Raw genomic sequence first — 23,236 nt, 5'->3', positions numbered from 1 at the left:
GACAAGGCGGTCCTTTATTGAGATGTCATCGGTTAACGCAAAACGAGAGTAATGCGATTGGTCCGGCTCGGTGGTCCCTGGACCCTGGCAAAAAAATTGTCCCGTACCCTAACCCCCTCCGGGTACAACTGTTATAAATAAGCCTCGGTTCTCCAGGCTGTTCGATAGCGGACGCGGCGTACAGGTATGTAAACGCCGCCGCGGCTACTACGAAAGGGACGGCGTTGCTACTTTTGAATTAATTATTGTGATGCTGCCCCGTATGAATAATTCAACGCTGCCCCCGAGATGAATCTAGACCGACGTGACTGTACACCAGGCGGGGGGTTAGCCGACGGAAAATGGGATTGCTTTGTGATTTATCGCCGACCAGCGAAAGGAAAAGCTTTGGAATTTTTACTAGCCACGTGCTTGAGCGTACACGCTTTTAGCCTGGGGACCGTGTCCGTGGGAAAAGTGAAAATTTCATTATCCCAGGGGTTTCGTTGTTCGAAGCGTTTCAACGGCGAGCAACCCCGCGCGAGGATCGCTCCAACTGGACGAAGAGCGCTCGTTCTTTTCGCCACTCGCGTTCCTTCCTCTTTCGAGCGTGTAATAGAAAGTTGTACGAAACGAGAAAGTTACATACGCTCGTAATCGATCGGTGGTGTGGTACCCTTGCTGCTAATCGTGCTTCCCGAAACGAGCGCCTGGGTGGAATAAAAGCAAAACAGTCCGGGGCAGGGGTAATCGATCTGTTACATGAGTCAGTTCTTACGACGAACCGAGCGTGTCCATAGCGCATTAATTATTATTGCGCTGGCTGGGGTTAGAGATCTTTCTATCATTAAGCCTGGCTGAAACGAGCCGGCCACGCCTCGCGGTCATTACTCACTCCGCGGCTGCATTATGATTCGTACGTTTTGCCAAACGCGCGCTAAATCCTCGAAAAAAAAAAACGAGCGGTGTACTGATTCGGTATTCGTTATCGCCTGGGTTAACAATCGTTAAATCGGACCGTGTTGGGTACGCGCAAACTTCTCTAGAGTTCAATCGCGCGAGTAACGAGTAGCTCGCACGGCCAAACTTACTCCCCGCGTGGGTTGTCGAGCAATTACTCGGTAGATGAATTAGCCTAATGTCCGATTGAAATTGGACTGCTCATTTGTACGTGTTTCTCCGCTGAGAGCGCTACTTGACTCTCTATCTGTCGGATTGAAAGTTCGCCGACTGTAGCTCCTGTTGGTAGCTGGTGGTTTCGCAACTGGGGGCTGAAAGTGGCCGAGCTATGGAAATGAGCAAACGTTGGTGGGGCGTGGAGTTTAATTCGTGTTATCTAAAATTCGTGTCTCACGTTTCAGGGTACTTCGGCAAGTATCTAAACAAATACAACGGCTCGTACATACCGCCCGGCTGGCGGGAGTGGGGCGGGCTCATAATGAATTCACGGTACTACAACTACAGCGTGAACATGAACGGGAAGAAGATAAAGCACGGCTTCGAGTACAACAAAGACTATTACCCGGACCTGATAGCGAACGACAGCGTGGCTTTTCTACGGCACAGCAAACACAATTTCGCCCGGAAGCCGGTTATGCTGGTCGCGAGCTTCCCGGCGCCGCACGGACCGGAGGATTCAGCGCCGCAGTTCTCGCATCTGTTCTTCAACGTCACCACTCACCAGTAAGTACTTGCCCTGTCCGCGAGCGTGTACGACCGCGTCGAACTTTATCATCGTTGTTTGCCTTCGTTACGGAAACCGACTCGGCTAGATCTGGGTCAGTTCGTTAGTTCTGGATCGGTTATTTGTTTGCCAATTACGAGGACTCCGTCGGTTCTCTTGATCAATTAACGGGGACGCCGACTTCCCCGTTTCTGTTCGTTACAGGATAGCGAGGAGCCGAGCAGCAGCTGGTATTATTTTCCCGCGCGTACATCGCGGGGTATCGCGACGGCGTATTCAGATCCCGCGTTCGTTTCGCGTCTCATTTCTCGAGAGACGAGACGAGTCTCCTCGCTTTACCTGGCCTTCTTGCGAAATGGGTCTCCGAGTAGGACCGCGAGGGGCACGTAAGATCGAGTGCAATTCCAGCCAACTTTGCTCTGTTATTATTTGCACACGTAGCCGCTTTACGCCGGCTTTCCACGAGGATTCACCCAAGACCGCAATTTACCTTCTTTTTCCCGTTGGTATCGCCGTGGCTCTGTCGTCGCGCTGGGCCCGCGAGATATACGATAACGGTAATCCTTTCGACACGTTAAATTGTGCTGCTCGCGAGATACGTGTAGGAGGGCGAGCCGCAGTTTTCTGCATAGAGATCTCAAGAATACGCGAGACGGGTCTTACCGGATTACGGGATGACAAGTTGGACTATTAGAGAGTGGATGGTATAAAGTCTTACAATGAACAGACGGATCCTACGACACTCTGTACAGTGAAATCCCGAATGAATCGTACAAATTCCAAGCGAAACGGTTCAGCAATAAGCCGTCGAGCGAATGAATATCGGCGATAAAATGAGAAACGATTCCCATTGAACGTGCCAGGGATATTCGACTTCGATAGTCGCACTTGCCCCGTCCAATTCCCTCGGCGTGACGCGTTTCATTTTCATTCCCGGTGACGTACGGTGCCATAGACGTCGACGCCATCGTACACGCGCTTCCTGACAATAAAGGCTGTTTCTACGAACGAGCGAGGCGCGTGCACGCGAGCACCGGTCGTTCGACGTCCGGTGTCGAAGTTTCCTCGAGCTGCCGGCCATTCAGCCGATCGTACGCGAGGGCGATATTCGAGGTGGTGACAACGACGTCGCGAAACGTGTAGACGAAAACTAAGGAAAGCGAGAAACAAAGAGGGGGGCCAGGCTGAATTCGCGAATAGACCGTCGGACGATTTAACGGCACGTAGACGAGGAGAAAAGGGGCGAACCGTGGGGTGAAGACGAAGAACGAGAGACGGAGGAGTACTCTAAACTAGACAACCGGATAGATAACTGCAGCCACCGTGTCATCGTCGCGTGATGGAGTGCCCTAGACGGGGGTGCAGTGTGCGCGATGAAAAGCACTAAAAACCTGCACCCCTCTTGGTGCTCTCGTCTCTCGCCACCCCCTCTGGACAACGCCCGTCATTGTACCTCCACGACGCAGGTATTATATTCACCTGTCTCTGTTCAGCGAATAAAAAAAACACACGCTCTGTCTCTATTCTTGCCTCTTGCCTCTCCTCTATTTTTTTTTCAAACTCTTCTCTCTTCTCCCTTCTCGTTGTTGGCTGGACGCGAACCGTACCTGCGCGGACTCGTACACGATTCAGACGACGACCGAGAGACGGAGGACGAGGAGGAGGAGGAGGAGGAAAGAAACGCGTGACGTTTTCGCGAGGGACCTTTTGTGAACGGGGGACTACAGATTGCCTCATTGTACGCAGTATTTTTGTCAGATCGGAGTGTTCCCGTCGGAATCGATTCCGAAAGGGATCTTCCTCCAGTTTTGCTCGACTCTTCTGCAGCGTACCAACAGCGCTGGTAAACTTCTCGAGTGGATACCGTTTCTTATTCATCGCTCTCCCATTTTTTACCTTATCCAATTGTTCCTGTCGCGGGTACAAGTGTATCTCGATCGATGTTATTAAGGCCAGCGAAGAAAATACCGAGCTCGTAAACTTTTGTCTCCGCAGTGGCTCAAGCTGTCCGGTTTTTGCCTCGTTTTATGCGCGCAGCTCGTTACCTAGCCCGATGCGGTTGTCTCGTGCCGTTTAGATATCTTTTCTACCCCCCCAGGGGGTAAAAAGAGCAACAATGCTGCCAGGGAACGATTCACTGTCGGAGTCCCATACGCAATACGCGAGAGCAGGAATAGCCGATACCACTCCAGTCTCGTTGCTCGCCTGTTGGAGCAATTAGAGCGCCCAAAAGAACGGACGTTTGTGACGATCGTTTACAGGGTTAAATACGGTTGATCGGAACGAGGCGTATGCATTCGTGCACGTGGACAATTTGCCTGGGTTTAAATTAAGTCTCGCGGACTCGTGTCGCCGGACGAGTTCCATCGTCGCAATCGATCGTCGTTTCACGTCGTTCCCTCTTCCGCGTTGCACATGTCCCGCGGAATATTGTAACGGAGTTAAATCTATCCCATTCGACGCGACCGTAAAGCTAGTGAATTATAATTGAACGCGATCCATAATGCAGCCGGACATCGGAGCCGTTCGAAGATGTCGCAGAGGGGGTAGAGGCCGAAGCTGGTCGTTTAATTCCATAACAAGGGTTTTAATTCCACGCTCGTGCATCACGCCATTCTCTTGTCGCGGCGTTCAAAAGCCAATCGGGAGTGAGGGAGGGAAAAGAGGGAATTAAATTAATGCGTGCGCCGCAGCACGCGCAATTACGTGCTTTCACGACGCTTTTAACTCGATGGTCGCCCTTAAGCAGCCGTTGACCGAGCACGTTTCACTTCGGCGAATTAATATTTCTCCGCCATCCTTCTTCCCTTTTCACCGCCGTTCGTTTCATCCGTCGAAAAGCGTTCGAGCGACAACCAGCACGAAATCGGTTTTACCACCCCGGGTGATTTCCCGATCCAGCGGGGGTGCTCTCTTTTCCGCTCGCTCCGAGCGACCGGACGCGATGTTTTAAACCGTGGCCCAAATTGTACGTTCGATCTTCCTCTTCGTTTTGTTCCACGCCACGAGGCGTAGCAGGAATTCCGCAACGTTACTCGTATCGGCCGGTCGATACTTTCGCGCTGTTAAAGAAGAACATTTTTCTCTCGTTTCGAGTCGTTGCAAGGGGAACCGTTGCGTAACCGAAATTTTATTCGCTCGCGGTTTTTTAACAGCGCAAAAAAATGTAGCACGTACGGTGGTAGGTAGCGTAAAGCTCGTTAATAACACACGTTGACCGGCACGCGTGCCACCATTGTGGTGGCAGGTGTAGGAATGTACAATCACCGGCGTGTTCCGCGAACCGATCGCTCGTAATTCAGTTTTACGAGCTCCGCGGGATTCTTATCTATTTTATGCAACATCTGATAAGCGGTCGGTTTACTGGGGCACACAAAGTCTGCATCGATCGGGCCGCGATCGAAATCGAGAGCACCGCCGGTTTTTACTGGTTCACGGAGAAAAAGGCGGAGAATGCAATTTACTCGACGAGGGACAAGGCATCTCCTCTATCGCGTCACCGTCGAGCAGAGCCCGTGGAAATTGGGTCTCTGGAGGACTTGATTAAATCGCGGGGTAGAATCGACAGAATTGAAACGTAACGAGCGTATCGGGAGAAGAATCTGGCTGGGATTTAACGCGTGTTAGAAGTGATTTTTCTTATTAAAATCGTGCAACCATCGAACGACACGCGAGTCCATTAACAAAGAGAGAGAACGTCGATGACCCGGAGAGAAAGCAGTTCTAATCGTTCGTAATATCTATTCGTTCCAAGCGAATCAATCTTCCCAAGTTCCGTCGTGACAATCAGGTAAAGATAAACGCAACGGTGCCTGGCATGACGCGTGCACTTTTCGATGGAGTCGCGCCTAACGAATGCGATCGAAATCCAAAGCTAACAAGAGCAAAGCACCTTAGACGCGGGCTCGAGGCCCTTTATCGAAAGGAAACGCGTTCTAATTTCGAGTTCCCGGGTCGAAAGGAGCTTAACAGGACCGGTACTCGAGTCCAGTCACCTCGGTGACCAATCGAGGGCCGAGAGAAAGAACTCGAGAGGTCGAACGATAAGCTTCGTCAGCGGGAGGACCCGCGAACGAATCAACTGGTGGTTTGTCTTCGTTTCCACGCGGTCCGTGACGTTCACCAGCGATTAATACGCTCGCAATCCACCTTTAAGCCGGTCGCTATGCTCGTCCGTGAATGGACCTCGCGCGTCGTTTTTTTTTTACTGCTCTCTTGGTCCGTGTACGTACACATCGAGAGCGAAGCGTTATCACGCGGTTACGGGCTCGTTTATATTTTGACAGCACCCTTTCACCGTGACTAATCCGAGGGCAATGGCGCGGGAGCGGAATTTATCAGAGATTTAGCGTGTATTAAGTGGTGGCTGTATCGCGATACGTAGAGGACCGTGTTTCGCCGCGGGCGCTGTTTTAATTCCAACGAAACGCGGCTAGGGCCCCGTTAATATCGCCGCCGATCAGATAATCGGGATTTATCGTCCCGGTAATTAGCGGGTGAAATTTATGCGGCGATTACCCCCCGAGGACGATCGTGCCTCCGTTTCTAGGGGGTAAGGAGGTAGAAATTGTACAGTGTAAAATAAGATCTGGATTACGAGAGATCCGAGAGAGGAGCTATCATTTCTTTCGCCGCGCGTATTGTTTTTTTTCAGACAACTCTAGATCGTGATCTATCGACCATTCGCATACCCGTGTAGACGTCGCGATTGCAAGAGCCAACGGTGGTGGAATTGATTAACGAGGCGTGGGTAAACACGGTACGACACGACGTACGCGTATCGATTCAATCGCGATCGAAGAAAGAGTGAGGGAGAGAGAGAGGGAAAAAGAGAGAGAAAGAGAGAAGAGGTTGTTGCAACGAGTCGCTCGACTGCGTCGAGTTCCACGGAGACGCAACGTACAAAGGAGAAAACGGAAGAATCGAACGGACAGAGACAGATGGCTCCGATAGGATGGCGTCTTGGATCGTTAATAGTTCACCAGCGTGAAATATGTCGATCGAAACGATGGCTGGTAGATCGAGCGCGGTTGGGTTATTTGTACGAGTCAATTCAAGGCGCGTGCACTCCGCAACGCCTCGACAATCGATCCGTTGTGATTCCACGCGTGCTACGTTACTCGTATAGAATTCCTCCTTTTTTTTTTTCTTCAAAGTTGTCGACGAACGATATTACCAGCGAACAATTATTTCTCTCTGCTTCGCGTGGCCTCGTTTCCGACTCACGCTGCACTCAGGGATGCACGACAGGTACTAGGAGTCGTTCAAGCATCGATTACCATCGATACTCCCGATATCCTTGCGTTCATCCACCTTCGAGGGACGGGAATGTCTCTGCAATATTGCCTGTCGCCATTGATCCTTCGCGAGAGAAATGAAGGAACACTTTACGAGATGTCCGAGGGAAATATTTAAATTCACCGTAATTGGTATCGTGAGTAACGACGGATTACTGCAGAGTTATGTCCCGCCAAGGACGAGAAAGGAACAAAGAATATTCATATCGCTTTTGAAAGTGAAACCTCGTAATGAACCGAATAGGTTCGCAACAGAGCGATGATCCGAGCTCCATTGTAGTGTCTCTGAATAACGATACGTAGCACCTATTCAGCGGTCCGCACGGTGAAAGCGACGATTCATGAAACATTGGGGGCTACTGGATGACTGTACGTACAGCTGATATCGCGACCACTTTCTCTATTATCTCATTTTGAAAGAAACCCAGCTTTCACGATCGTGCGAGTTACAGCTCTAAACCTCGCGGTGCGTTAACCAAGCGAACTTAAATTAATGGTCGACAGCTCGGACTCGAAGACTGAAAGACGACAAGAATCCATACGCGTCAAGCACCCAGATAAAGGGTGAAAATCGCAAGGAGTCGCGGAGATACGCGAGAAAGAGTCGATTGTTCGCGCGTTTACGCGGCTTATAATTAACCGTGGATACGGTCGATTAGCGTTCCATCGCGTGCAACGGCAGCACGGTTTTCGAATGGTATGCGCGCGAGGGATGCACCCGTGGAGACAAACGGGGACGCGGGGATTTTCACGGATTGGATGGAAACGCGACGGGAAGGTGGTGCGGGGGCACGTGTCTGGGTGCAAATATAATCGTCGAGTGTCTCGCGGGAAAGTTAAGTGGCCGTGGCGAGCCGTGGTGCACGCAGAATAGACCGCAATTAAGGAGTCCAGACGAAATATACACGGGGCGTAGACCGTGGTAGGGGTTCTGCTCCAGGACGGACGACGGTATTCTTCGTTCGGAGGCCACCGTCAGATTGCGTGCTTTATTTTAAATTCCCGTAAAGTGCCCGCCTTTGCTTTTACCATTCCCAACCGGCGCAGCCAGCAGTCGCGCTGTCGAAAAGGTTATCCGACGAAATTAACGCGAGCCGTGTTCCTCTTCAGGATTCAGCCGCTGTTAGATTCGCCTGTCTCGCTTCGAGGCACCGGCTCCTCTCCGTCTACCGGGAAATTGTAGATTCGTTGTCCGAAAGGAACGATCTCGGCGGTTTCCTTCGGATTTCCTTAGATTTCGTCCAAAGGCGGTTGCTTCTATTCGAATTAATCGTAGCTGTCGGTGAATTCCGCTGGGTACGTTAATTCAATGGACGGGAGTACGCTGGTATTTCAATGATCGCGTTAAGATCGCGCTCCCGACTCGTTCGTTTTTCGCGAAAATCCAATACGGTCGCGCCGGAAGCGGGGCAAGATTCCTCCGGGTCTCGCATTATATTTACCGGGTAGCCGGGCGCACGCGAAACGCTCGTTTTCATGCACCATCGACATACATCTCCCCCTCTGGGTGAAATCTCAATTTCATTTCACGGGAATTAATTTGGAATTAGGAGGGAGGGGCCGTGGGATCCGATTAAACGTTTTTCCTTTTAACAACTCGCCGAGGGACGTCCAACCGTTCGTAATAAGCGCGTCGATACGAGAGTAAAGTTACGATGTATCGAATTTTCTCGTTATCCACGCAGTCCTCTATGAAATTCCGAACGAGAGTACCGGTAAACCTGTTCCTCCGTCCCGTACGGAGGTCCACCAATAAGACAAAGATCCAGCACGTCCGAGGCGGCCGCTCCTGAAGGACGCGCATGAAGGTGAAGGGCCAATTACCCATAATTTCGTGTCTCGCGTAATTGGTGGAGAGTCAGTAGGTGGAAAGAGGAAGCGAGAGGAAGAGAGGAGGACAGGGTGTCCCAAGGGTCCGGCGTAGTTTCAGCTACTCGCTCGCGTCGAGGACCCACGACTCGCTGCATGCTCGAGACTAATTCAATTTCATCTGGTCCACTCAAATTCTGTTAGAGAACTATGCGTGCGCGCATAAATCCTAGTTGCAGGGCCAACTTGGAGCCGTTTAATCGAGTAGCCGAGATTCCTCGAGAACTCTGGCCGAATTCAGGAATTCAGCGATTAGCTACCGGATGGGGGCCATATAACACCATCGCGCTAAGATTGTTCGCGTTTCTGTTTCAGCACGCCGGCTTACGACTACGCGCCGAACCCCGACAAGCAGTGGATCCTACAAGTGACGCAAAAGATGCAACCGATCCATAAACAGTTCACCGATCTCCTGATGACTAAGAGGCTCCAAACGTTGCAGAGCGTCGACGATGCAGTGGACAGGGTACGGAGTGATTCACGCGTTTAGCCACCGTTTCCGCAGGCACATATTAATTTGAACCTTTTGCCACGAATGTGTCAGCGGAACCATCGCCGTTTCGCTGGAACGGTCGTTTATTTTTACACGTCCGCCCGTTAACAGATTTACCAGGAACTGAAGGATCTCGGCGAGCTGGACAACACGTACATCATCTACACGTCCGACCACGGCTACCATTTGGGACAGTTTGGCCTGATCAAAGGGAAGAGTTTCCCGTTCGAATTCGACGTCAGGGTACCGTTCCTGATCAGGGGGCCTGGCATCGAACCGGGCACCATGTAAGCATCATTAACGTTATTATTATTTCGTTTCCGCGTAGGCCAACCCGCGGATCCACTTCTCGGAGTCCGACGTGCCGGGAAGTGTATCTTCGTAGGTAGTTACAAGTAGGACAAATAAACGAGCCATCACGAGTCGGTTGGCCGACGCGAGGAGGCGTGAAGTTGTAAATCACGCCAGTTGGATGGAGAGGCTGGTGGTTACATTTGGATAAATTGATTCGCCAGTGTAGAGGAGGAATATTTACAGCGGGACTTTTGCGCATCTCCGTCTTCCGGTTCTATTCTGTTTCGTATCGAGCTACTCCAAGTGAAACATTCGATCCGGGTCTAGCTGATAATTAAGAGCGTACGTGTACGGCCTCTCGAACGGCCCCATCATCTCGTAAATTGGCCCTCGTAAAAGGAGCAACAAACCGTCGGGCGATAATTTCGGTGGACCAGCTAAGCGATTGCGTGTTGTTGCATTCGAGGCAAAACGATGCGGTTAAGCGTTACATCGAACGTACGATCCTGCTCGCTTCGCTTTAAATCCTCGTGTCGCGGCGAGATCTCGCCCACGATGAATAGAGCACTGATATTCTCGTATAAGTGGCCGTTGTCTGGGCGTCTTCTGGAATTACGATCGCACGCACCGGTCTCGAAGATCGATAAATTAACCACCGTGAACTTAGCGGGTAGAAAGCGGGGAGAAAAGCGTCCGCTAACTGACAAGACTGTTCAACGTTTCGAGTTGCCAAACTACCGTGCGAACCCGACCCCCTGCTCGTTAAATTAATGCCACAGCATGCCGCGAGTCCGCTTCCGCGTGTAATCCCTTCCGGATTTAATAAACGGCGCCTCACGTCTGCCTTACGGGTCGAGGGAGCCAGTAGTTTGCTCGAAAAATGCAATGTTTTCCTTGCAATTTACCGCTCCCCTTGCTAAATTACAAGCTCCTTTGCTTAGACCAACGGAGGGTAACAGATAATGCCATTTGTTCAAAAAAAGTGCCAGATAATGAAACTGTTTGATTCGACAGAGCAAACATTTCAACCGTCAGATAACACCTCTCGAGACCGTCATTGCAGTTTTTTATCAGCTGTTTACTTGCGCTACGTTACGACTGGTCTCGAGTGGCCATCAGTAGATCGCGGTTGCCATCAAACGATCTCGAGCGCAGAAACGTTTCAGTAAAAAGAGTTGTTGAGATATTACTGCAGTCTCTCCCTCTCTCGGCTTTACTTAAACAGATCAAAGATCTGTATAACGCGATGAAACGGGATGAAAGGGAGGGCGTATTCGAGGGACGAAATATCGGAGTATCCGCAGCAACCTTCCTCGTCCCTGGTATTCAGACCAAAGGGCGAGCTGCAATATTGGATTACAATAAAGCATCTATATGACGTTGCAGTGTAGACGACATAGTTTTGAACATCGACTTGGCGCCGACGTTCCTGGACATAGCCGGCGTCGAGACGCCACCGCAGATGGACGGTCGTTCTTTCAAGAAACTTTTTCAGAAGTGAGTACATTGCCAATTTCTCGTTGTGTACACGCGCCAAATTCTATCTACCGAGCGATAATCGTCACTGATTTTCCCTTAAGCGAAGGTCCACGATGAGACCTTATTTTCGCCTCGAAGTTCGATTTTCCAAGGGAATCGTATGTTACAGTAAACATGGACGAAGATCGAAGTTCAAGTGGCCGGATACGTTCCTGATCGAATCTTCCGGTCGTCGAGAAACACCCGAGTCGATCGCGGAATCGAAGGCGCGAGAAGCCAGGAAGCAGAATCAAACGTTGATCAAACAGCATTCGAACGCGACACCGGAGGAGGAAGAGGAGAACGTTGCTGATCCAGACGCTGAACACGAGTCGGAGCATCGATTACTCGAGAACGACACGGGTAGCGATCAGGATATATCCGAGGACGACGACTTCGAAGATTCGGTCATCGACGAATCGAGTAAGACCCCGCGTCCTTTCATTGCGACTCATTAAATCATATTTCTTGCACTTTACACCGTCTTTCCCTATCTGGGACGCGGTTTCCCCTGCAGGGAGGTGTAACACTTCGCGCTGACCTTTTCGCGGCAATAAAATTGCTCTTCGCTTGGAGAGCCGCAATCTCCCATTATGATCCAAACCGTCAATGAATAAATTACTCGATTGCGCAGATTTGTACGGAGTTGACAACGAGATCGAGTGGAGTCGATCGTTCGTCGAGCTAGTCCCAGCGAAAAGTTCCGAGGGCAAAAATCGAACGGAAATATCTGCATACGTTTCGATCGACTTAATCAAGTTCTCGACCGAGCAAATTACTTTGGTGATTAAGATCGATGTCCCTCGAAACTTGATAGGTTCCAGCGTTCTCTCCTGTACCTCGAAGCGTAAAGTTTTAATTAGTTTCGACAGCCGTTGTATCCCGCGACAAGGAAAGAAACATGGAAGAAACTTCTTCTCGAATCTTGTTCAGAAATTCGACGAGCGTAATTGAAGATCGTGGCTAACTTAAATGAATTCTTATTCATCCAGCCGGGATTATCCGCGTTAAAAACGGACCGAATCTCCCGAGATTCGACCATAAATCTCGCCGGGTTTTCGCTAGCCGGGATTTACGCAACGATCACGCTGTAATCCCATTTTATCGCGCCGTGCCGTACATAAAATCTCTCGTCGCCTTTCGTTCCCGCGTAACAGGATTTCCAGTCGTAACTATAAAAACGGGACGACCCGCGAAGTGAATATTCCCAGCGAAACACGCGGGCCAAAAGAAAATAGCGACGGATAACCGTAAAACGATGATCCCCTTGCTTTCAGACACCGATCCGCACCTGGATAACAGAGTTCATCCCGTTCACTCGACCTTTTACACCAAGTACGCGAGGCTGGCCATCGAGTGTCTGCGACCAGAAGCTCTGACGAACTGTATCCCGGGTCAGAAATGGCGTTGCGAGTGGGATGGTCACCGTTGGAGGAGGCACAAGTGCAAATACGCGGCGCCTCCGCCGAGGATATCCAAGAAATGCGCCTGTTTCACACCGAACGGAGTAGTTTACACAAGATTGGAGTCAAGCGATTACGATGGACATCGCTACTCCTTTGGCAGGGATAGACGGCCTGCAGATGTGTACACGGATATGGCCAAATACTTCGCTAGACGAGGTACGTTTCCAGCGTCGAGGATCTCTGCTTAATTTCATTTGATCCCCAGCCGCAGAGGAACGATCATCGTTCGCGATTTTTTTTTTTTTGCAGGCAAACGAGACGTGTCGGATGCGACTGAAGAAGATGCTGCGCGAGATAGCAACGTGGACGATGACTATAACGACGGGAACCGAGATCGGCGAGCCATCGACGAAGAAGACGACGAGGACTTCTTCGACGAGCTGAACAGCCTTGCGGACGACGTGAAGAGGGAGTACGTAAACTTGATCTCGAGGTACGAAAGTTTTAGAAAGCCGTCGATGCTAGGTTGGATAAGCCGCAGGTGTTCCATAGTGATGAATGCGCCTTTCAGGTATAGGTTTGATAACCGTACGTCAGAGGATGAGACAGTGGAGTTCGATAATTTAAACGAATCGGAATACTCGATCCAGGACTTCGATCCTAGCTTGGATAAAGTGGTGAAAGGTCGACTGAACGTTCAGGATGTGGTGATGAGGCACAGGAGGATACGAAGGAGCGTCGCGAAGAAAGACACTGTCGAACACGTGACCAAGATCATGGAGAGTATCGAGGAGGAATTGGATGACTTGAAGGTATCTTTAATTACAAAAATTCCGATGGGCATCATTCACGAAAGGACGAAGATGTAGCTTTTATTTTTGCAACCCAGGCAACTCAGGCTCGTCACTCGCAGCTGCGAAAAATGTTACCGCCGAAATGTTCCGTGTTACCGCAAGGTGGTGTGAATTGTTCTGAAACGGTCTACCAAGATCCGAACGAATGGCGAATTTCAAGGCGTGAAATTGAGCAACAGATCAGAGAAATGAGGACGCAATTGGAAACGTTAAAGGTGAGTATCGATGGTAATTGGTTTCGTATATTACGAAGGGTATCCTGGTACTCTTTGCAGGATATTCGCCGCCACCTGATGACCAAGCGACCTCAAGTTATGCGAGAACCGGAGGATGCAACCAAGAACCCCGAGGAACCTCACAAATTGCATCATCACGCTTCGAAGAGCCACGTAAATCGACATCACAAGAAGCACGATCACATTAGCACTGCTAATCCTACCGTGACGACAATTCGTTCCACTGTGAAACAGAACCAACCCACAGAGGATACCACTGTATCCACCGATTCCACGGAGAAACCTAGGTTTAACGTTACCCTCGCGGAAAGTACCGCTACTGATGCGATCACCACGACTGAGACAACTGTGACCACGTTGTCGACAACTTCCAAACCAAAGAAGGCCGCTCGTCGTCAGAAGATCAAGGAACCAGTAAGCAACAGGACGGAGGTGGAGGACGATAAGCCTCAGAAACGTAGGAAGACGTACCATCATCGAAGGAACAATACGTTGTTCACGAACAGTGTTCACGATGAGACACTAACGAACGTTAGCGATACAACAGAGACGACTGTGACTGCGCAAGGCACGACCTCGAGTCAGACTTCTCAATATCACCAAACTAGGTACACGACCCTCCCTACCACAACGACGAGAGAAACTACGATCCAAAAGGAGACTACTAGTAGTATAGGAACTACAAATGACTTTACCAAAGAAACTACAATGGGAACAGACGCACAAACGATAACGACGACAGGGTCAGAGACATCTAGTCTCAGTGAATCAACAAAGCCACAAAAGACGACCCCTACGTTCTCCAGGACGACTACTGAGGCTCGCTCCAGGACTACGTTCCTACCTACGACCGTGGCCACGACTCCTATGACCACGTCGATTACAGTCTCTCCTCCTAGAAGGTTCCCCAAAGTGCAAAAGAATAGGACAACGGGAAACCTTGGACTTTCGAGGATCGACGTTACCATTTTGGAGTCTCCGGAGAGGAGAAATAGACAAGGTTGGTGATTGCATAGATAGTATTCCGTTCTAACATGTATCTGATCGAACGTGTCTTCTTACGATAGATGTAATGGATATGGCCAATAATAATCGCCGTCTACCACCGATACTGAACAGCCCCCTAGAACCGCCTCACAAGTGCTACTGCGAGCCCGATTCCCATCCGAAGAAGGACGAAAAGGAAATAGCTCGCGAAGAGAGGAGGAGACTGAAGGAGGAACGTTTGAAGAAGAAGGAGAGGAAGCTGAGGAAAAAGGCCAAGCTCGAGAAGGAATGTTTGACCGAGAAAATGAACTGCTTCGAGCACGACAACGACCACTGGCGCACTGCTCCTTTGTGGAGTGCAGGACCATTTTGTTTCTGCATGAACGCCAACAATAACACGTATTCCTGCATTCGTACCATTAACGCGACACACAATTTCCTTTACTGCGAGTTCACTACCGGTTTGGTCACTTATTATAATCTGAGAATCGGTGAGTACGTTATTTGCCGTCATAAAATGGTCATTCCAAGGGAAATTGGTTTCTGTTATTGGAGTTGCGTTTTTTTTCTGTTCAGATCCGTTCGAACAGTGGAACAGGGTATCATCTTTAACGTCCATGGAACGTTCTTATCTTCACGATCAATTGGAACATTTAAAGGGTTGCAGAGGGACGAGGGATTGTACGGTGGGAAGTGCAAGGGACGCGCTACCCCAACCCCAGCAACAGAGGTTCATTTCGAAGAGGAAATATACCCATCCTTTTGGTATGTTCAACTGATAATGCAAAAAAAAAAAGAAAAACCAGAAATACTTATCTATTTGGTTCTTGTTATAGAGGATATATTCGTACCATCGACGTTACAAATTAAACGTGAAAGCGAGCTCAGCAGTTCGTCGAATAAGAGACGAAAAAAAATGCAAAAGTAAGTATGCTTCATTTATTGGTACAGCAACGGAGAAGGATAAATTTGCGCATTGTCTGGGTGTATATACTTATCGTTTTCTTTTTTTGTTATGGAGTATTTGGAACAGACGGAGCAGAAGCTGGCAAAGTAGCTGGAGGCATCATCAAGACGCGATTAATTATCGTCGACATAAACATCAATACTGATAATCATGGTTCGATCGTTTCTTTCCGAACAAATCGTCGAAGGATGTGTGACAGCATTGCCTTAGATGTATATTAATTTCGCGATGCATTTAATATAACGTAATTTATTTAGTGATATTTAATTGAGAACGGTTACGTGATATTTAATTGAGAACGTTCCGATTCCATTGATTAGACTCGCGACTGTTCGAACGACTACGTCATGTATATTTTTAATGTTATACCTTCTAAAAACGGCAAAATTGTTTCGATTTATCGGGCACGTATCGCGTGTTTTATATATCGCGCGTGTAACAATCGGAAACGATCTAAACGATCTACTTTTTTTTTACTTAATAGTCGATATTTTTTATAATAATTTATTTACTCTCGTCTCTTTAAGTCTCTTCATATACAAGAAATGAATAACGCGAATGAAACGATACTTGCCTAACGAGATTTAGAGCAATTTTAAAAACTTCGATTATCCGGAACTTGTAACGCGATATTTCATCGCAAAGTGAAATAACCAGTAGCTTTTTAGACAATAATAGATTGTCTAAGCGGAGGGAAGGATCTGAGAGGGTTCGTCTATCGCGTTTAAGGGTGGTTCAAACTCGAATTCGTGATTGCGGGCTGAAACGCACAACGAAAGAACAGAACACAATAGAAAAGTCATCCTGCCAAAAGTCTTTTATCTTTTCGTGTGGAGATCTCCACACGTTGATATGTTCACACGTACACGCATACGCCAATGTGAGTTTCAATGCAAAAACTGCCATTCGTTTAATTTCTTTTTAACTGTCTATAAACAATAAAAATGCAGAATAAATTGCCACTGCCATAAAATATCTTACAATCATCCTAGCCAATCGTTACTAAGATGTTCGAGGGTACGCAATGCTAAGACTGTCCAAGTTTTAATGGAACTAAAATGAAACATCTATTGGCATTATTTATTCTGCGCCACTTCCTGTCTTACTAGAAGCAGTATGGAAACTTTGGTGATTGCTATGCCTAACAATCTCTGTTATAAAGAAAGAAAAAAATTAAATGCTGATGGAAGCACACACTGCTATAAATGTATGAATAAGAGTGGAATATTCACTTATATTATACACCTACACTTGCTTCGACAAGTATAAAAAGGTTTTTAGACAATACTTGTTCTTTTACAATGTGAATTATATACGTATAGTTTAAATACTAAATACAGTATGTCACTATACAATAGTTAGATAATTGTCTCCATTAGCATTTTATTTTTTTACAAACATATGTCTGTGTTATGTACTAGATTCTCAGTTAGCCTCCTGAGAATATCTGCAGCATTTTGAAACTGAAGCAATGTATTTAAATCATGTGAAACAAATAAATGAATACTATCCAAATTTTGACTCATATCCCATTCGCTCAAATAGAAAATTTAAACAAAAATTAAATAATGTAATATTAAATAATACAATGTGAAATATATATGTGTATGTGTGTAATTCTCTTTGTGTGAAGAATAATGAAATTTATAAAAAAAGAAATACATATAAACTTTTTGTAGCTTTAAATTAAAAAATAGAAAAACTTAAGCATTGATCATAAAATTGTATGAAAGAAACACAGTATGCAAAGCTTAAAAATCAACATTAATGTCAAAATCTTCATCGTCGTCAAAAATACTTTTTGAACATTTAGATTCAACAATATTTTTGCTATGGAAATCATTGTTCTCGCTAGTATCATAACTACATAACTTGTTATCCTTCACTTCTGATACAACATTGTTATATTCCTCCTCATTATCGGAATCAAATTTTTTGTCCAGATCATTTTCATACAACGGATCACTACTCACATTCATATGTTCACTCTGAGAATACTCAGATGTAGTACTATCATCATCAAGATACACTGTATCATGCGGTTTTTCAAAACTATCATTCTGATTGTTACAAGTTTCGAAAGTATTAGATTCACTCTCCTCCGATGTATCTAAATACTTTGCCCACTTATTTTTGGTCACATTCGACTTTAATTCCTCGGGAAAAGTATTCACACAATCGTTATTCAAGTTATCGCATGTGTCAAATGACACATTTTCCTGAACCTCATTCTCTTTCATAAGATTTAATTTTTGAACAAATATACGACAATCTTTTCCCGAGCCTTGAAAGTAAACCTACAAATTGCAATTATCTATCGCTAACATATGCATTTATGGCTAAAGTACAAGAGTATCTTGCAATTTAAGCAAATACTATCATTAATACCGTGCATGTGTTTTAACATACACTGAAGATAAAATTTTTGGTTATAAGAAGAATTGACTAACCTCTTTGAACAGCTGCTGGAAATTGCATATTTTACATCGCCACTTCTTTGCCTTCTTGACAATGTGAACCTTTAATCAGTACAGAAATTCATTTAGAATGTTATGCTGGAAAAACAACCTGTCATTACAGTAGATTTTGACACTTACCTGATACGCTTTGCACGAAGAGCAATGCATGACATTCATTTGTTGTGACATAATGTTACAATTTGCATAAATCGATGCCGAACAGCACTTTTTTTAACACTAAAATTGTTAAACTTAGAACATTTACACTTTGAAACTTATTTCAAACTTCGAATCACTCACTTTGTCCTTTACGACGCAGTCTGACCAACATGGCGGAAACGAAACTTTGGCGGGAATTTCAGCTACTTCTGCGCACAATTCAATTTCCGGTACGTCCGATAAATTGAATATGTACGATTTGATCTGTGCGGTCGTAATTTTTTATTTTTCGTTGTCATATTTTGTGACAAGTGCGTCGAAAAGAATTATGAAGTTGCTACAACATGCCAAATATACGATAAGGTAAAAATTCTCTTAAGATATATCATTTCGTCATAAGTACGCAAAAAAGTTTGTTGTCATGTGCGTATGCGTGTGTTGATGGCGACCAATTGTTATTATGTTAAAAGAGTTCGACATGGATTGGTATCTACAATTTATTTATTTTATTACTGTATATGTTAAAAAAAACATTCCTCAAGCACTCCTGTTATTATAATTATGTCACTAAAGTATAAAGCATTCATTCAATGTCAATTTTGCAACTGGGTAAAGCTTCTGTAAGTTCCTTCTGAACGATATTATTATCCACAGCTGGCAGTCCTTTAATTTTTAATGTTTCCAAATTTCTGAAACATATCAAGATTTTACTACTCTTATTCAATTCTGTTTGCATGTAAAATACATACTTTAGTACTTTCAATTTAAATAAACCATCGTCGTCTACACTTTTACAGTTTATGATTTCTAGATTAGTCAATGAGTCTTGAAGAAGTGATAAGTAACGCAAAGCATTGTTATCAATATATTTACAATTTTCAAGCTTTACTTTCTTTATGTATTTACATCCCTCTAAAATTGGTAATCATAATTAATAATTAGAATCCAATTTAATTTATGTATTTTATACCATTAAATCAACTATAATACTGACCAAAATGTCGAAAGCCCACATCACAAATTCCAGCATTATTTGCTTCGACAGCCTCTATCAAATAATTTCCACCGCCTGGTATTGCATTATAATCAGTCAACTGTTCAGAAAATCCTTTCCATCTGACAGATGCTCCATTCCTTAATAACCATTCTGCGCATGCACGATCTGGACCAATTTCCTTTAAGCGGTCTTCATCAACTCTTGAACAATAAACTTTCTGCATTAAATATATCTTATTTTCAACAATAAAATTAAAGCATCATTGTATTGTAATACCTGTTGAATACGACGGTAAGCCAATAAAACAATGGTCTGTTTTGACTTTTTATATTTTGAAAAACAGCAGAATTTATTGATCTGCTTAAGGTCTGAAATTAAAGAATTCATCATACTATTTTACTAAAAACAAAACAATGCAGAGTTTTTGTAATCATACATGTATCGCCATCAGTTTTTGATTCTAAAAAATATCCTATACAAATACTATTAAAGGCTTCAAATTATAATAACAGATTTACGTTGCAGTGACAATAGAAGATGCAATTGTCCAATTAATTTCTAATTGCACAATAACTGAATGCATTTCTGCATGATGCAAACTGTCAATTATAGAATTGTGAATACCCCAATAGATGGCGATAATATCCAGTTTCGAAATTGATAAAATCGTAATTTCGCATTGATATTGGTGGAATAATGATTAGTCAGATCGAAGGAATAATTTTTATAAATCATATTATATTTTAAGATGTTATTTGCATTAATTAAAAAAGTTGATCGTAATACAGTAGACATTGTTTAATACAGATGTCAGTGATTAATTGCATTTTTGTCGATGCTGTTCTATGTTATCTGTAGTCTCTGGACTTCCTAATTGTATGTACCGCCGGTTTGAAGAGTCAAAACAAACCTGTGTGATTACGCACAGCAGTGATTACGTTTGCCAGGGAATCTATTTCATACGGACAGCATGAGTCGGAGGAAAAGGACAAAGGTTTGTTTTACTGTATCTCTTTATTGTACTTAACATTACTTGTCATCAAAGATATTTTTCAAGAAGGTTTTTGTTATGATGTGTGGTTAGTGCATGTATATTTTTAATATTTAATATAATGCGAATTAAGAGTACGTCTTTCTGTATTTATTAATACAATGATACAAAGCAATTCGTGTTCTTGTGTGAAAGATGAATAGGACATGTTCATATTAAGTGATTCTGTGCTGCAGATAACTAGAATAGGTTATATTTAGGTTAGATGTATTATTTGTTGTTTATCTTAGCTTGTCAACGATCATAAGTTTTTAGAATCCTAATTATAATCGAGTGTGTCATGTGTAAATGAAAATGAGTATATGTTATGCAAGTTTTAATTCATAAATAACTATGGAAACTTTTAACCTGTATCGTCAAGGTACATTCCCATATACTCTGTGATGTTTCACTTATAAAATAATTCACAGTTGAATATTATTCGTTTGACATTCACTTTAGAACATACCCATGTGATTGTGTACAGGTGGAGTACAGGGAAATGGAAGAGAAGTATAATCAGTTGGAAGATGAAAATGCTTCGGATACATCGGAAAAATCCAAACCTGGACTTGTTACACCTGAGAAGAAGGTTGTGCCTGAAGTGAAAAAAGATACTGATGCTAGTATACCACAATCTGTTCCTACATCATCAGCTCCGAAGATTGAAGTGAAGGAAGAAGATGATCAAGATAGTGATCACGAAGATCCGCATGGTAAGAGTACATCTTTATAATAAATATCAATTTTGTTCTTCTAATGAGTTAAATGATAACTTGTGTTAAATTGATTGATTATAGTGAAAGAATTGCTTAATGGATTGGAAGGGGCAGCATTTCAAAGTCGTCTTCCATTCGATAAGCTAACCTCTACTGAAGCAGCTTGCTTCCCGGATGTTTCTAGTGGTCCAGCACAGACTCAGAAAGTTTTCCTTCATATTAGAAATAGACTTGTACGGCACTTAATTTTAACGAACTATAAACTATCATATTTCCTTTATTCCTTACTCCTGAATGTCTTGTTTTAGTTACAACTGTGGCTTGAAAATCCTAAGCAACAGTTAATAATTGAAAATGCTTTGCCAGCGATAGAGCCGCCTTATAATAGCGACACAGTATTGACACGACGAATTCACGCATTTTTGGAGAGGCACGGCTTTATAAATTTTGGAGCATTTAAGCGTCTTAAGGTAATTTGTATTTTTATACTAATCTCGTTTATTCGTTTTTTTAATTTTTTTTATTTTTTAGTACGTAAGATATAATATTTCGATCTCCCTTATTTCAGCCATTACCTACTAAAAAGTTAGGCAAAGTAATCGTAATCGGTGCAGGTATTGCTGGTTTAGCTGCTGCTCAGCAAATGCAACAGTTTGGTTTAGAAGTAATTGTACTTGAAGCACGGGTAATTACATTGTTTCGAGTTTATCCGAACGGTTAAACAATGAACAACATTTACATGTATTTCCGATTGTATAGGATCGCGTTGGTGGACGTATTGCGACATTTCGTAAATCTTCGTACATTGCCGATCTCGGTGCTATGGTAGTTACGGGTTTGGGCGGAAATCCTGTAACAACTCTGAGTAAACAGATTGATATGGAACTCCATAAAATTCGACAAAAGTGTCCTTTGTACGAAAGCGACGGCCAAACGGTTAATAGAAATATATCTCAAACCCAAATATTGTAATAACTGAATATTTAAGAAAATATTATTTACAAAGTTTCAATGTTTTCATCGTGGATAGGTGCCGAAAGATAAAGACGAAATGGTAGAGAGAGAGTTTAACCGGTTACTGGAAGCAACGTCGTATCTTTCGCATCAGTTAGATTTTAATTACGTGGGTAGCGCTGGATCAGGACAAGGTGGTAATACGCGACCGGTTTCGTTGGGTCAGGCCTTGGAATGGGTGATACGTCTACAGGAACAGGGCGTCAAACAGCGTCAAGTAGCTCATTTGCGTTCCGTTTTATCGCTCCAAGGTCGACTCATCACTAATCAACACAGAGTGAGTAACCTCTTCTCTTTCTTTATTATTTATATACGAAACGTTCCGAAAATAACACTATCCCTTTTACAGATGATATCGATCATGGATCGCTTAGTCGAATTGAACAAACAATACAAGGAAATGACCGAAAGTAAATTGCAAACACGCGATATAACACAGGAATTTGTATTGCGCTCAAAATTACGTGACCTCCACAATGCATGCAAGGTATGATTTATCGAAATGTGATCATGTTTTTGACTAGAAACTTTATATGACATTTTTTATTAGGAGTGGGATCAACTTTCCGAACAGCAAAAAGAAATCGAAGCAAAGCTACAAGAGTTAGAAGCATCCCCTCCTAGGTAAGATTCGCACATCGTACGTTCCGTTCTATTTATCGCGGATTAAATCTTTATAATTTGTTCTTGTTGTTGACAGTGACGTGTACCTCTCCTCGAAGGATCGTCAAATATTGGATTGGCACTTCGCGAATTTAGAATTCGCCAACGCAACGTCGCTGTCGAATCTGAGCTTGAAACACTGGGACCAGGACGACGACTTCGAGTTCACCGGCAGTCATCTAACAGGTAAGTCCTGGAACCGCTAATGCTGCATAAAGTAGCGATTTGCTATATTAAATCAACCGTTGCTTACTTTCACCGCACCGGTACTGTTCGAATTTATTTAAACCGCCGTTTAAATCGATGGTAATTACCATCGACCGTACACACGTTGCTCATTGAGACGCGTTGAACACGCGAAAACATTCTAATTTCGTGAGACGTGCGTGATTCGTTCGTTGTATGCCTCGTGTGTAACGGCGTAACGCGTATACAAGGCATTATATCGACGTTCTCGAGAAATTGCTTAACCAGCCAGTAGATGGTATAGATAACGGGTGAATTATTCGCGGGTTGCATCTCCTTTACTGGCGTCGGATAGTCTCGCGCGCTCGTGGTCCGTGCGGTTGACTTTATCAACCTTATTGAAAGTCGATAGCATGAGATTCCGT

At 44.8% G+C, this 23,236-nt stretch overlaps 4 protein-coding genes across 5 annotated transcripts in view; 2 read left to right on the top strand and 2 right to left on the bottom strand.

The window, feature by feature from the left end:
• Sulf1 (Extracellular sulfatase Sulf1) overlaps positions 1 to 17,102 on the top strand; it is a 67,137-nt gene extending 50,035 nt beyond the window's left edge. For both annotated transcript variants that reach the window (XM_076896118.1, XM_076896117.1), the window contains exons 4-17: positions 1,341 to 1,662; positions 9,145 to 9,295; positions 9,434 to 9,609; positions 11,003 to 11,113; positions 11,265 to 11,557; positions 12,412 to 12,756; positions 12,850 to 13,033; positions 13,112 to 13,352; positions 13,430 to 13,609; positions 13,670 to 14,630; positions 14,698 to 15,108; positions 15,194 to 15,382; positions 15,454 to 15,541; positions 15,639 to 17,102. In XM_076896118.1, the coding sequence (XP_076752233.1) occupies positions 1,341 to 1,662; positions 9,145 to 9,295; positions 9,434 to 9,609; positions 11,003 to 11,113; positions 11,265 to 11,557; positions 12,412 to 12,756; positions 12,850 to 13,033; positions 13,112 to 13,352; positions 13,430 to 13,609; positions 13,670 to 14,630; positions 14,698 to 15,108; positions 15,194 to 15,382; positions 15,454 to 15,541; positions 15,639 to 15,729 (3,743 nt within the window). In that variant the 3' untranslated portion in view covers positions 15,730 to 17,102. The remainder of the gene's footprint in view (positions 1 to 1,340; positions 1,663 to 9,144; positions 9,296 to 9,433; positions 9,610 to 11,002; positions 11,114 to 11,264; positions 11,558 to 12,411; positions 12,757 to 12,849; positions 13,034 to 13,111; positions 13,353 to 13,429; positions 13,610 to 13,669; positions 14,631 to 14,697; positions 15,109 to 15,193; positions 15,383 to 15,453; positions 15,542 to 15,638) is intronic.
• A 232-nt stretch (positions 17,103 to 17,334) lies between these two features.
• Positions 17,335 to 18,247, bottom strand: LOC143424208 (uncharacterized). The gene is made up of 3 exons (XM_076896125.1): positions 18,182 to 18,247; positions 18,035 to 18,103; positions 17,335 to 17,881 (listed from the first exon to the last, which is right to left on the bottom strand). The coding sequence occupies exons 1-3, from the start codon at positions 18,230 to 18,232 to the stop codon at positions 17,336 to 17,338; spliced, it is 666 nt and encodes a 221-aa protein (XP_076752240.1). The 5' UTR covers positions 18,233 to 18,247; the 3' UTR covers position 17,335.
• Positions 18,248 to 18,440: 193 nt separating this feature from the next.
• Su(var)3-3 (lysine-specific histone demethylase Su(var)3-3) overlaps positions 18,441 to 23,236 on the top strand; it is a 91,786-nt gene continuing 86,990 nt past the window's right edge. The window contains exons 1-11 of the mRNA XM_076896109.1: positions 18,441 to 18,565; positions 20,058 to 20,193; positions 20,717 to 20,945; positions 21,030 to 21,181; positions 21,257 to 21,418; positions 21,517 to 21,633; positions 21,708 to 21,884; positions 21,979 to 22,239; positions 22,312 to 22,449; positions 22,513 to 22,586; positions 22,663 to 22,811. Of these exons, the coding sequence (XP_076752224.1) occupies positions 20,170 to 20,193; positions 20,717 to 20,945; positions 21,030 to 21,181; positions 21,257 to 21,418; positions 21,517 to 21,633; positions 21,708 to 21,884; positions 21,979 to 22,239; positions 22,312 to 22,449; positions 22,513 to 22,586; positions 22,663 to 22,811 (1,483 nt within the window). The 5' untranslated portion in view covers positions 18,441 to 18,565; positions 20,058 to 20,169. The remainder of the gene's footprint in view (positions 18,566 to 20,057; positions 20,194 to 20,716; positions 20,946 to 21,029; positions 21,182 to 21,256; positions 21,419 to 21,516; positions 21,634 to 21,707; positions 21,885 to 21,978; positions 22,240 to 22,311; positions 22,450 to 22,512; positions 22,587 to 22,662; positions 22,812 to 23,236) is intronic.
• Positions 18,713 to 19,822, bottom strand: LOC143424200 (ATP synthase subunit s, mitochondrial). The gene is made up of 5 exons (XM_076896116.1): positions 19,636 to 19,822; positions 19,476 to 19,567; positions 19,197 to 19,399; positions 18,952 to 19,114; positions 18,713 to 18,891 (listed from the first exon to the last, which is right to left on the bottom strand). The coding sequence occupies exons 1-5, from the start codon at positions 19,645 to 19,647 to the stop codon at positions 18,786 to 18,788; spliced, it is 576 nt and encodes a 191-aa protein (XP_076752231.1). The 5' UTR covers positions 19,648 to 19,822; the 3' UTR covers positions 18,713 to 18,785.

Source organism: Xylocopa sonorina, chromosome 6 (genome assembly GCF_050948175.1).
Source record: "Xylocopa sonorina isolate GNS202 chromosome 6, iyXylSono1_principal, whole genome shotgun sequence".
NCBI classification, from domain to species: domain Eukaryota; kingdom Metazoa; phylum Arthropoda; class Insecta; order Hymenoptera; family Apidae; genus Xylocopa; species Xylocopa sonorina.
This window is presented reverse-complemented; position numbering and strand designations above follow the sequence as displayed.

What these genes read in the sequence shown, in the direction of transcription:
- LOC143424208 (XM_076896125.1), bottom strand. Translation starts at nt 18,232, where the DNA reads ATGTCACAACAAATGAATGTCATGCATTGCTCTTCGTGCAAAGCGTAT. An exon ending in CTTCGTGCAAAGCGTATCAG is followed by an intron (nt 18,104 to 18,181) that starts GTAAGTGTCAAA and finishes TACTGATTAAAG; the next exon opens with GTTCACATTGTCAAGAAGGC. An exon ending in TCCAGCAGCTGTTCAAAGAG is followed by an intron (nt 17,882 to 18,034) that starts GTTAGTCAATTC and finishes TGCAATTTGTAG; the next exon opens with GTTTACTTTCAAGGCTCGGG.
- LOC143424200 (XM_076896116.1), bottom strand. An exon ending in CTTACCGTCGTATTCAACAG is followed by an intron (nt 19,400 to 19,475) that starts GTATTACAATAC and finishes TTATTGTTCAAG; the next exon opens with AGTTGATGAAGACCGCTTAA. An exon ending in TGTGGGCTTTCGACATTTTG is followed by an intron (nt 19,115 to 19,196) that starts GTCAGTATTATA and finishes TACCAATTTTAG; the next exon opens with AGGGATGTAAATACATAAAG.